Genomic DNA, 13,286 nt, shown 5'->3' on the forward strand with positions numbered 1-13,286 from the left:
CTTGATGAATATAGTTGAATACTATAAGATAAAAACCATGTAAAATAAACAGAATAAAACTCACATGCCTTTTGTTGACATTACAAATTTTTTGAAACAAGTTTTTAAAACATTCAAAGTGGTGTATTTAAGCCGCTTTTAATCATGCAAATGTATTTGTAAGTTGTAAGTATGCTTCAAATGGAAAGTTCTAGTAGCCAGACATAAAGCAAATATTATCATCGCTTCTTTAATTAAAAAAATAGACTCTCAACACCCGCCATTGTTACGCAAAAATATAATAAAATTTGTTTTCTTTAGTGATTTGAAGCTAAAAAGTGGCTTATTAAAACTGTTTTAAATATCTTTATAGAAAGCTTTTCGAATGTGCAAACATCTTCTTAGAAAATGTTATTGGCAAATTATCGTAATTATGTACTTCTACGAAGTAAAGTTACAGACGTATACGTTCTACTTTAAAATACTTTAAAATTACGTATCTACAATAAGATAACTTGAAATGTAATTGGAATTGCTCAAAACATTTATTATAATGACTTAAAAAAGGCAATATAACCTTGTCAATTAAGGATTCAATAAACGATCGAGAACTCATCAAAGGTTCATTGTATAAAAAAGTTAACTTCTCAAATTACAAAAAGTATTTTTTAACTATTTATGAAATTTTTTACTTCCTCAAAAGTTATTTCATTCATACTCAATTACAATTTTATCAGAAGTGTTCTAAAAAGACCGCCAGGTGGAATTTTTACTCTCGTCAATTTTCAGCAAAACGTTTCTTCCTGTAGACACTTACTTTTATTAATTTTTCCTCAAAGTAAATAAACACAAATTATTTGCACAACATGACAAAAACTCGAGTTGCTCTTGTCACAAATGGAAATATGAATTTTATTCTTTGTACCTTAATCAACACTCTGTCTAATTCTCTTCGCCCAAACTAAAACCAGGGTTATCAAAGGCTGTATTTTCACCAACAACATCCGACTGTAAATGATCCCCATCTTTGTTGTTATTTTTCTATTTTATATAATTATGCATAGTTGAAAGATTGATTATACACAGCATAGAAACATTAAAGTCACATTTGTAAATAAAAATCTATTGTTTATTTAAAATGAATAATGTATTTACCTCTTCAGTGCCATTGCCATTTCCTATAATTTTAATTAAGAAATAGAAAAAATTTTCTACATCTTATCTCGGGTAGTGCAGAAAGTTTAGGAGAAACGAGAAATGCGTGGCGAACACGAGCACAAAGTGTGAATGTTTCAAGTAATTTCTCGTTTCTCCCAAACTTTCACAAGTTTTTAAATAACTTAATAGAAAAAAGTGAATGTGTTTTCAATTTCGTTTGTTGTCGGAAACTTATGAGGACGTCACTCATTATTCGTCTGTAGCATGCACGACATATCAGAAATGACGTCAAGAAAAGGGAGTGATAATTGAGAGAGAGTGAGACGTATGTGAGCGTGACGAATTCTAAAGTATAATACAGTAACGAACGCACTTATTATTTTGAGAATTTTTTGTTAGTCAATATATCTTTGTAAACCATATAGTCGAGTGATTTTATTGGTTTACTTTGATCGATTGTGACCTGTCGAGGACTACGAAATTGTAAAAACGCCTTTGAAAAACAATATTTAAAAGATAAAAATGGCATGCTGTTTATATTTTCGCCATTAAATTTCCCGCACAAACCACGCAACCTGCGAGATTAGTTATAACAACACGGTTTTTTCGAGCATTTGACCAATCAGCGTTCGTGTTTTTAAAAGATTAATTTATTCATCAATAAAAAGTACTACCTTCCAGCACTTAACAGCGTATGTATTCTCATCTACCAAACCAAAATAAAACTCCAAAATTCTCAACCTTAGCAGTTTCGTAATTAACGGAACTTTTGTGTCCTAACTTGTGCTCAGGCATTTGTTTCAACATGAAGTGAAAAGATCAAACTATCAACACTCATAATTAAAATATACAAATTCTTCTTACCATGATCGTCTTTCATTAATTGTTTCATTAAACTTTCAACATTCACGTAAGTATTTCCTTTGTGCTCCAGATCCCAAAGTTCCTTAGAAAGTTCAGTGAACGATGGCCTATCTTCTGGTATATGACTCCAGCATTTCAACATAATAGTATATCTATTAACGTATAAAATGTCTATTTTAGGGCACAACAACTTTCTTCGTGTGACAAATGAGTCACAATCAGGAATCCAAATAAGAATGAATTGATAAAATACTCCAGGCTCTTCAGGGTTAAGCTTGTTTTATTTTCCCTTCAAGATTTCGCTTCGTGCCCAATTGTATGTGTACGTTAAATTATTAGATCATTATTAGAGCAATATTAATAGATCATGCTTAAATTATTCTATATTACTACGTTACAAATACATTTTAGTGATGTTGTAATCAAAAAAGAACATTAGTTTTTAGTAAATGACTCAAACAAATCTTTGCAGCTTACATTTCTTCGGTGCAACTATTCACTTTGTCCAACCTTTGACCACTCATCAAAAATTGCTCAAGATCTTTATCAGACACAGTTGGGTAAGGTATGTCACCTGTCAAACACAGTTTAACTGAAATCTGTACATGCTACAGTTTCCTTTTCACAAAAACTAGTAACAATGCAAAAGATGACTTTAACCTACCAAGTGTACATATTTCCCAGAGAACAATGCCAAATGCCCATCTGAATAAATAAGTTTTGCTAGTCAACACTTTTCCGTTGCTCTATCTATGTTTTAATTTTTTAAAAAACTTTTTGAAACATGAAAAACAATCCATGTTCGTCTCTATTTCCATATCATTACAAACGTATTTCCAACAAAAATTACTTACACGTCACTAGCAGTTGAATAAAGACGTTCTCTGATTGCTTCAATTGAAAGCCATCGAAATGGTATCTTTCCTGCCGTTTTTTTGATGTATGTTGAACCTTCTCGTGACAAACCGAAATCAGATATTTTCAACACCTTGTTTTCACCAAGAAGTATGTTTCTTGCTGCCAAATCTCGGTGGACAATCCCGAGCTGTGACACATGTTCCTTTTGTAAAAAATTCAATAAAATAAAGTTTGGGGTAAAACATGATTCATGTTTAATGTAATTCAATTTAATATAAAAAATATGTGCATAGGCTAAGTTGTTTACCATTCCCGAAGCAATCTGTCGCGCAAACGATTCAAGTTCTTTTGGATCAAGGGCTGTTTGAAGCTCATTTTTAAACTTCGAGGCGATTTTTACATTTAATTCTAAATAACATAAAGAGAATCCGTTCTAGCTCACACTTTGCTGCAGTTTTTTATCATTCTATTCGCACACGGCTTTCAAAAAATACGTAGTAGAATAACGAGAAGTTATAACAAAAAATATGAAAATATGGTTGAATTTTAATTAGAGGTGGAATGAAATAAAAACGAATTAGGCTCTTCAGTGTCTCCTTTGCATACAATTTTACCAATAAAATAGATCAGAAACAGTAAAAAAAATGGCCAAATAGCTAACTCTTGCGAAGTGAAAAGGTGTTTCTTGTGATAATATACATTATTTCTAGTTTTGTTACTATGTCAATGAATGCCAGATAATAAATTTTCGAATAAATAAACAGATCTTTCACTCCGACATATGGCAGGAAGAAAACCAAATTAAAATAGCTAACATCAAGTAGTTTATCACAAGATCAATTGCTGTGCGTGGTGACATGGTAAGTATTTAACAGCCACAAATTTCAAAAACTTCCTAAGCCCCAGCAGTTCCCTCAATAGAAGTGACTATCCTCATTTATTGTCTACTTTGCGACTCATAAATACCTGCATCCCAGTAAATAGTTATATCGATCACCTCGAACATTGTTTTTATCAATTTTATTGCTTGTTTGTCTTTTTGGTAAAACTTTCCGCATTATAGAATTATTTCCTTGTTTAACACAGATATATCGGCCAACTGATCATAAAAATAATCCTGGCTAATATAAAGACTAACAGTCTTTCTAGTTTCTAGATATTTACCATGCATATCTGTGATAAGAGCAATCTTCAAGATTTTCATTTCTTACCTTCAGCTTGCTTTACTTCATTTTGTTTTTTTCTTTTATGAGGATCGTTGGTAAAACAAGATGTTTCACTTGAATCAAAATTTTTTTCAAATTTTCCCTACAATTATAGAGATAAAATCGTGGCTTTCCACATTAATTCTTAATATAAAAACAAGATAATATAATCACTGAATACAAAATCAACAAAAACGATAGTGATGTAGCATGACATTTTTGAGTTTGGGGGAAGGGGGGAATTAGTAATATATATGGGTTTATTGACAAACATGAACGTATATTGAAATAATTATCCCTGCAATACAACATAAGTTGTAGTTTATGATTTTTTGGAGTTGCAAACTCCCTCCATTAAAAGCTGTAAGTTAAATTACAACAAACCCTTTTTGTCTCCATAAATGCATAAACTTGTGCCGTAGCGATTTCTTTACACTAAAAGAATTGTTGTGCACTAAATAAGGCGAAGGTCATAAAAAAAGCAAATATATTTTTCCTTTCACGAATGGTAGTATATTGTGAATATAGCTGTTTGGACATTCCGAGATTATGCTTCCCAGTATTCTTTTTCATAAATAAGAAACTTATTTAAGTCAAAAATTGTCGAGGGTTTTCAATTAAAAATCAATATTTTCCCTAATCTCATTTTACCTTTTTCTTAAGAGCTCGAAGATAATTAACAAGGTTTCCTCCTGGTGCATATTCAAGAACCAGACATATAGGAAGAGACTTTGTGCAACAACCAAACATATGAATAACATTTTTATGCTTTCCAATATGTGCCATAAGCTCAATTTCACGCATAAAATCGTGTACATCGTTCTTATGGACTGCTTCTGTAACTGTAAATAACATCAAACATAGTAAAACATTTAACTAGAGATAGGATATTTTTTTGTTCAAACTTTGCTGTGTATAATGAATCTATAATTATATTTAGAAATTAGAAAAAGAAAAGAGTTCTAGATTGTAAATATGAATATGTATTCCAAACCTGTAAGAGTTTTGATAGCAACAGTGGTCCATCCAGGAGAATCATTAACTTCTTCAGCTTCACCAAGATAAACTTCACCAAATGCTCCACGACCTATCATTTCTCTACGTCGAATACGTTCACATGGCAATTCTAACAACCTCAACGAAACCCTTAAATTTTCGGGCATTTCAAGACAATCTTTCATCACATACAATAAGTTGATCTCTTTTCCATTCTGCTCTGGTAAAGCAACGTTCATTCTAATGAAATACGTGGAGGAAATTCCATATTTATTTCAAGTTAAAACGTGATAACGTCATAAAAGCTTACAGATCTTGTAAGTCATATGGATCAGTCAAGGCTCCACCAGCATTTGTCTCCAACGCAATATCAAATTCTCTTTCCATAGAATTCATTTTCTTTTTATGAAAATAACGCAACCAAATTATAATAGCCATAAATATGACGATGATAACAATCACTGCAGGAACAATTCCGGCAACTATGGCTAAAATTCCATTATCTTTTGTATCTACAAAAGAAATTAATCACTTATATCATTTTTTCTTTGCTTTGTTTATCACTTATAGTACGATTATTATAAAATTGTAATAAGTAACTATTTTAATATGTTAGGAATGTTTGAATGGAAAATGTGATAATTAAAGTATCGAGAAGAAGGAAACCTTTCTTGTATTTTTTCTCTTTGATTTCTGTCATATTTTCAGGAGCTAAACATAAATAATTTTCATCTTGTTGAATCTTGTTCAAACTAGCAATTAAAAATCCACACAGTAAACTTTCATTGGAGAGTGGTGGATTTTAAAGTTATCATATAGAAAAGTATAGTTTATTCAAAATACCATATGATCCTGGGAATTTACGTATATCCTTTGCAAAATATGTATTTAGAGTAAGTTATTTATAATACGTGAAAAATTTAATCGTGAGTTTGACACTAGAAAGATTAAAAAGAGATCAGGAAAAATTATCTTCATAGCTACTTTGTCGTTCATTTTCAATTTATGCTGAGAAAAAAGTTTTATTAAAAAAGAAAATGCAAGTGATTGCCACGATTTGCTTTTTAGTTGCATGCGTGATAATTTTGACAAGCGGTAATGCTTTATCGCCCAAAGTATCACATTTGTTGCAAAACGAATTGATATTTTTGCAGAACAATCAATTTGCTGTCTCTTTTACTTTATGTTTACAATCTAATAATTCACCATATGGATTATTTTTGCAGAACAATCAATTTGCTGTCTCTTTTACTTTGTGTTTACAATATAATAATTCACCATATGGATTATTTTTGCAGAACAATCAATTTGCTGTCTCTTTTACTTTATGTTTACAATCTAATAATTCACCATATGGATTATTTTTGCAGAACAATCAATTTGCTGTCTCTTTTGCTTTATGTTTACAATCTAATAAAATTCACCATATGGATTATCTGCGCACGATTTCTGCTTCAGTCACACAACTTATTGTACAGTGCAATAGTCAATTTAATGTAGAATTTTAGCAACATTGCGTTTGATCAAATTTGTGAAAATGGCGTGTGATATGTCCATATATGGGGTCTACATGGAAGTAAGCATTTCACATTCAAAAATGAAGAATGATATTTAGTAATGTGTACACAATGTGTACACAAACATACAGTGACTGTCTGCGAACGAACTTTTTTTTTAAATAGTATTCAACCAAAATAAAATAAAATACTAATCATGAAATCGACTTACTGTTTTTGCATGTTAGATTGAATTCAAAAAACCCATAATTACAGGGACAATTGTATTTAATTGTTCCTAGAATTTGTTTACATTTGCTGTTGTTCCTGCAGTTGTTCCATTGACAAACTGCCAATGCTATAGAAAAATAAATGCGTGTGAATACGCAGTTGATATTTTGTTCAGATTATCATTGATAATATTTACCAGTAAATCGGAATATGTAGCGGTCTTCGTAAGTACAGTGGTCACTATGTAATGCAGTCAACTATGAAAAAATAACGAAACAAATGGCCAAAAATATTGCAAGAAATTATAAACTAAAACAGACTAAATTTTTTATAAAACAAACAGAGTCCATGGTTTACATAGTTCATTTCAATGATGTCTATTTCTCAGATTTTTTAAACAGAACTGAGTGAAAGTGTGAGAAAGTTTTAAAAATTATCCGTAGTAAGGGTCAACATTATGCAAATTACAAAATACAAAACGGGAATTTAACAAAATATCATAATATTGTTTGTACAAAATATACGTAAGTGTAAGGAAAAGGAGAGGGGGGAAGGAGAGGAAAAAAGGGGAGGTAGGGGAGGGATGGAGAAGAAAAAAAGGGGAGGGAGGAGAGGGAAGGCAAGAGATATTACAATGATCAAAAGCCTGCAGCAGAATTTGCTAATTTAATATTCAATTTGCTAACAGCCATTAGTCGGCAGTACAAACAACATCCTGAAGTCAGTCTCAACATGAAAGAAAAATATAGGTAAGAAGCTATCTATACACATTAATTCATTAATTACAACATACCACAGCATCATATACATTCCATGTGATAAGATTTGTAAAATTTACACTGTAATCAAGAGACTAAGGAAAAAAAAACAATATCTCAATGAATCCTATATTAAATTTAATTATCTGATATCGGAAGAAGCTTTTAAACTTTTCTTCATGATAGTTTTGAATTCAAATATATTCTTCAGATGTTAACATAATTGTAAACTTTTCAAAAAGTTTTCAATCACAATCGACGAATTTACATTCAGTGATTTAATGTGAAATGAAAATAAATATTAAATGATTCTGGTAGTGGTTACCTTTTCGTTAGTGTAATTTACCTCAAAAAAATTTCCATAACTTACTTCAGTTGTGGCATCAACGATCTTGTGGAAAGCATTATGATGAGTACTGTTTACATCCAACATCGAAACTTTGAATTTGATGATATTTTCAGCCTGCCATATTTCCTTCTTCCAGTTTACTTGAGCCACCGATTTATTGTTATGTGAGGATAATACGTTCACGTCAAATAAGTCATGATTTTTTTCCTTCTTTCTTGGAAAATCTAAACAACGACATCAAAAACTTGATAAAATGAAGACTTTTGTTATCATTGTCAGTAATTTAAAGCATAATAATTATGAAAAGATGAGAAGTATCATTGACAAATCATCGCCGCGTTTAGCAAATGAGGAAGAAGTACATAAAGGCGAAGGAAGGATATGAAATGCATGTTTGACTGTGGTCTTTGTCCATACTTGTCAAAATCAAGTATGGATCTCTCGTGCAACAAGAGCTCTTGCACGTCAAAAATGAATAACTTTTGCGAATATTGACATCGTGTATCTCAAAGTAGATCCAAGCCTTTTTCCGTCCCATGTGGACCAAGATCATTTAATTATTTACTGAACTAAAGACGTATTAGCACAAAAGCAAAGGGAGATACAATCTCTAGGTACCAAAAATTTTAGAATAAGCAAACTTACAAGGACATCCACATGTCTTAGATTTGTTAACGTTAATGCAGTCTAAACGCAAAAAAGAAATAAAGTGAGAATAAGGCAGTAGTTGTACAAAACAATATGAAAATTAAAGTATGCTTCGTACATGCAAAGGAGAAAAAAAGCTTATATCAAAACTATGAACCAGATTTAAACATACTTGGTATGTAGAATATCCAAGTTCGGCTAGCATGTTTGTCAAGCCCATATTTTGTTGCGTAAATCTACGCAAAGAAAAATTTTAAATTTAGCAGAGATTAGAAGTAAAATGTCATTATAGAACAATTGTTTATTTAAGCCAACTTATAGAACAACAGAAGTACAAAAGATTCTGCATCGTAGCTACAATAGATTGTTTTTGAATTTAAAAACATGCTCAAACAAAAATCTTATTTTACAGTCATGCAAAAGTGTATTCTAAAAAAATTAATGAAGTTTAGCACAACTTAAAGCAGAATCACCTTAGTTTAACATCCTAAACATCGTTAGATTTATTCACTGACCGTAAATTTATACCAGCAATCAAAAAAGATGGTTGGCTTGGATGAAAATGTCGAAATGTTGAAAAACGTACTACCATTGAAGAATTTCTGAAAGAAATATCAGAAGATTTCCTTATATGATGATGTATTGTTTCAATTTCATGCAGGGTCACAGCAAACTTAACATTGCTACTATAAAACCCTCAGAATATCTGAGTAACATATATTTGTAATGTGTACTGTTTCCTTGTAAAGAATATTCCCCCAACATCTTGGATTTTAGCCAAATTTATATGGCGAGAATAAACTGCTCTAGAAAAAACCATGCACAAGGGAAAATTTTCAGTAAACGTATTTACAAAATTAGCCCTTAAAATAGAAACCTTACATTCTAAGATTCTCAAAAACATTTAATTATCTCAGATCTTGATTAGAGCGTCATAAACAGGCTGTGTAAATCTATTTAATTTTCAATTCCAAACACGATGAAATATCCTCATAATACACAACGTTTTTGTCGTAAAATACTCAACATAAAAAACCATACTATCCTACCTCATATCCAGAGTAGTAGTTTATATAGTTAACAAAATTCTTACTACACCAGCCACCAGACAAACAACTTCCTTCAAGAACCGAGTTTTTACTGCGATATTCCTTGTTAACTATAATTAATAAATCATGAATATCTCTTGAACTAAAAAATCATCTCATTTAAAAAGCTTCAAATTATTAACTTCATTTCTAATTATACAATTCGAGAAATAGGGTATTAATAAATAAAAAATAAAATTGTCTACGCCCAGCAGTTTAATGTGTAAAGTATATAATTTTGTAAGCCCCCTCCGGTTCATAGAATAAACTTACATAAAGTAGCACATTAAATGTAAGCTTACGTTTGGTGGGATCCCAAAACAAAAATGATTTCAAACCCTTCATTCCGTGGCCAGGGTCAACAGGTGTAACATGAAGTCTCATATTGCTGACACCACAGGAAGATGTAGTGCAACCTTAAAACATTTGCAATGATGAATTTAATTTTTTCCAATATTTACAATCTATGACTTCTAAAGTCGTTATAAGGTGAAATATCAGATGGAAGCTTCATGAAACATTTGAAGTTATTAAATAGGTAACTAAGCGTTTGGGAAGCTTGTAAAATGTTATTGAGAATCGAGAATGAGAGTATATAATTTTATTGTTGGCATTTGCCAACTTCATGAAACATGCCACACAACATGAAACAAGCTTTATTGCACAGCACTTCTTACAATACCAAAAAGCACAGGACATTACATATCAAAACAAGAACACACTTGATCAGAAATCACTTGTGGAAAAACGTAATTCAAACATTACCAAACTCGTACTTAACAACTACAACATACTTTACTCGAACACTAACTTTAAAAGAAACCGACTTTTACTAAATGGAAGCACTCTTTATTAAATCACACGAACTAGAACTTGATAATGGGCTTAAAGCCAGCAAAGAACTGTCACAATTTGATTTCACTGCCTCACAATCACCTAATAATTCCTCCCATCCAGTTCACATTCCCGCACTTTCGTTGAAATGATGTAACATACATATAAGTAGAGCGTCAGTTAGCTTGTAAATATAGTCTGATGATGAATTTGTAACAAATTCGAATAGTTACTTTTCAAATAAAATATTTCTTGTTTTTTTCTCAAATATTGAGTTAAACATGAGTCTTCTACTCGGAATATGCTTCATATTATTTTAAGTTACTGCTACATGTATATTTCAAATTTGAAAATGAGGACACTAACTTACTTTTTGTTGTCGTGATATTGCTCCATTGACTGAATTCTGAACGTTCTGTTCCATTTAAACGAAGAGCGACCACACGAAACTTATATTGTGCATTTGGTTCAAGATCCGTAAATGAGTAATCGGTTTTGTTTGTCTAAATAAATTCAAATTACAATCGTATAGAAAGTAAAAAATGCATGGTTTTACAAAAGATAATGCATATCAAAAGCACATTACAACGATGCTCTTGGAAATTACAAGCAGTATGATGATCGATTGTGTTTGGAAATAAGGTCAAGGAATTTCTCAATTTTAGTCATTTCAGTGGACATTACAGTAGTTTCTAAAGTGAAACGAAAGTTCAAAATGCATATAACTTTTTTAGTTGTCCTATTTTAACAACAAAACGTCGATATTTCTTATAAAACATATGAAAAATACAAATGTTTATAAGATAGACTTTAGTTAATATTATGAAATGTATCCGTGAACTTACAATTCGAAACTTCGGCTTGAATGGATAGACAATAACAAAACCATTTTTTTGACTATGATTCCTGATTCGGTATATTTCTATGATATACTCCAGTTCAGAGATGTTTTTAAGAGCAGGAGTGAAGAAATTCAAACGTATAGCCTGATCTTCAATTCGAATAATTTTAGGAGCAATTGGCGTCGACAAATTTCGTAAAATGCTTTCTGAAAGATAGTGATGACGTATGTGTAAAAAACATCTTCAAGTTCTTTCATACATTGCATTGAAAAGTACAAAGTTTTCTTAATTTTGAGTTTGTCTATTCCCAGGTATAAGAGTGCCTATACAATTCTTTTGCGTTCTTTTTTTTCAACTCGACGCAGGCTGATATTAGCCAGACGTCAATCAAACCTTTTGCATGTACGTCCAAATCATTGTTTTCGAAAGTAAGTATTTGATATTTCATACGCACTCACAGACTCACAATCAAATATAAGTCAATAATTATAATGGAATCGTTGTTTACCTTTATTTAGTAATGTCTTGTTTAAGAAAGATTGTTCGCATCTTGTTTTGCAGAGTTCAATATTTTCCTCATTGGAAACTGTTTTCTACAGAACAATTTTTAATATAATGAAATGCGAATACTATGTAATAAAAAAGAAATAAAACTAACACTGGCATTTATAAAAAAAGTTAAGTTATTTAACTATCATATTCACAATAGACTAGTTACTTTCAATATTTTATAAATTAACGCTTTGACTAAATAGGCTCTGTGTTTTGACGAAGTGTTTACACTTTTTAAAACAGGCCTGTCGGAAGCGGGCTGGGGGGAAGGCTGTAGCCCTCACTCATTAGTTTACTGAAAAAATTAAAACGCTCCACATGCGCTCAAAAATCCTTTAAAACGTTTCGACATATTTTTATCAGTCTCTCCAATCTTAATGCGCTTCCGACGGCCTTATCCCAAATTAAAATGAAGGAATTAAACGCGACACTGAAATGCGTCAATACCGTATAGTCTCATAATTTTCTATTGTTTGTAAGTTTGCAAAATTTTCATGTTCATTTTTCATGCAACGCGTATCGTGAACACTTAAATAAAATACACAATCAGCAGCAAACTCAGTACGACAAAATAAACTATAATCGCTAATTTACAATTCAAAATATCTTTCGAAAAATACCACTGGTTTATAAATTCAAGAGAATAAAACCTTGCCAATGATTGGGTAGTTGTAACTTGCAAGTTATTATGGCTACAACTCAGGATCCGCTTCTGGCAATGATCCATACCGAAATACCATTTAAATTCTCAGTCTTCAATATAAAATATTTGTTGCTTATATCATACCTTTTTACAATCATCAACACATGTTGAGGTATTCATAATTAGTGAATCACAAAAGGTCGAAAACAGAAAACAAAAAATCCCAACGACGAAGAGAAAATTCATTTATATCGATCCAAATATAGGTCTGTTACCTTTGATTTCTACGAATGTCAATGACATTTAATACCAATGAAAACAAGTAAAATTATACGCAAGATACAAAAAGACCTTGAAATAAGATACAAGAGTAAAATCAGCAGTTGACATCCATTAAAGGATCAAAAATGCTTTTAAGACTCTACAAACGTCAACATGACCAAAATGTCGTGACGATCGACATAACTATGTACGCCCCCTCACACATATTGACAATGCTACTCGCGTTTTAAGATAGTAAAGCATACTCCAGAGTTCCTTTTGAGTGTTGATGGAAAAATAATGGTTTTCAAATGATGAGAAGATACAGTTGTCTGCAGAAGCAGAGGTTTATTGTAACATTACGCGGGTTCAAAATAGTTCATATAACGCATCATATTATACAACATATCATGTAACGCAGAATTTGTTTACGGAAGCAAAGCGTTTTTTTGCCTTACATGTGGATGACTTGAGAAATTTCCCCTAGAAGATAGAGGAAGGAAAAACTGATAAGGTTTTCCCCA

The 13,286-nt window shown here is 31.3% G+C and overlaps 1 protein-coding gene across 3 annotated transcripts; it reads right to left on the bottom strand.

The window, feature by feature from the left end:
* Positions 1 to 375: 375 nt before the first annotated feature.
* Positions 376 to 12,801, bottom strand: LOC124441866. Of its 3 annotated transcripts, none has more exons than XM_046992340.1 (27): positions 12,646 to 12,801; positions 11,815 to 11,899; positions 11,310 to 11,512; positions 10,835 to 10,967; positions 9,933 to 10,046; positions 9,592 to 9,701; positions 9,058 to 9,144; positions 8,715 to 8,778; positions 8,540 to 8,581; positions 7,916 to 8,118; positions 7,581 to 7,640; positions 6,984 to 7,044; positions 6,789 to 6,914; positions 5,727 to 5,771; positions 5,371 to 5,572; positions 5,059 to 5,300; positions 4,716 to 4,906; positions 4,449 to 4,499; positions 4,071 to 4,167; positions 3,167 to 3,267; positions 2,856 to 3,061; positions 2,666 to 2,706; positions 2,479 to 2,575; positions 2,002 to 2,153; positions 1,135 to 1,157; positions 905 to 1,020; positions 376 to 782 (listed from the first exon to the last, which is right to left on the bottom strand). In XM_046992340.1, the coding sequence occupies exons 1-26, from the start codon at positions 12,745 to 12,747 to the stop codon at positions 922 to 924; spliced, it is 2,937 nt and encodes a 978-aa protein (XP_046848296.1). In that variant the 5' UTR covers positions 12,748 to 12,801; the 3' UTR covers positions 376 to 782; positions 905 to 921. The 3 variants fall into 3 exon arrangements, with proteins under 3 accessions (XP_046848296.1, XP_046848288.1, XP_046848304.1); XM_046992332.1 differs by having other exon boundaries at positions 376 to 811; XM_046992348.1 differs by lacking the exon at positions 4,449 to 4,499 and having other exon boundaries at positions 376 to 811.
* Positions 12,802 to 13,286: the final 485 nt, after the last annotated feature.

This window comes from Xenia sp. Carnegie-2017, unplaced genomic scaffold (genome assembly GCF_021976095.1).
Source record: "Xenia sp. Carnegie-2017 unplaced genomic scaffold, XeniaSp_v1 HiC_scaffold_1, whole genome shotgun sequence".
NCBI classification, from domain to species: Eukaryota; Metazoa; Cnidaria; class Anthozoa; order Malacalcyonacea; family Xeniidae; genus Xenia; species Xenia sp. Carnegie-2017.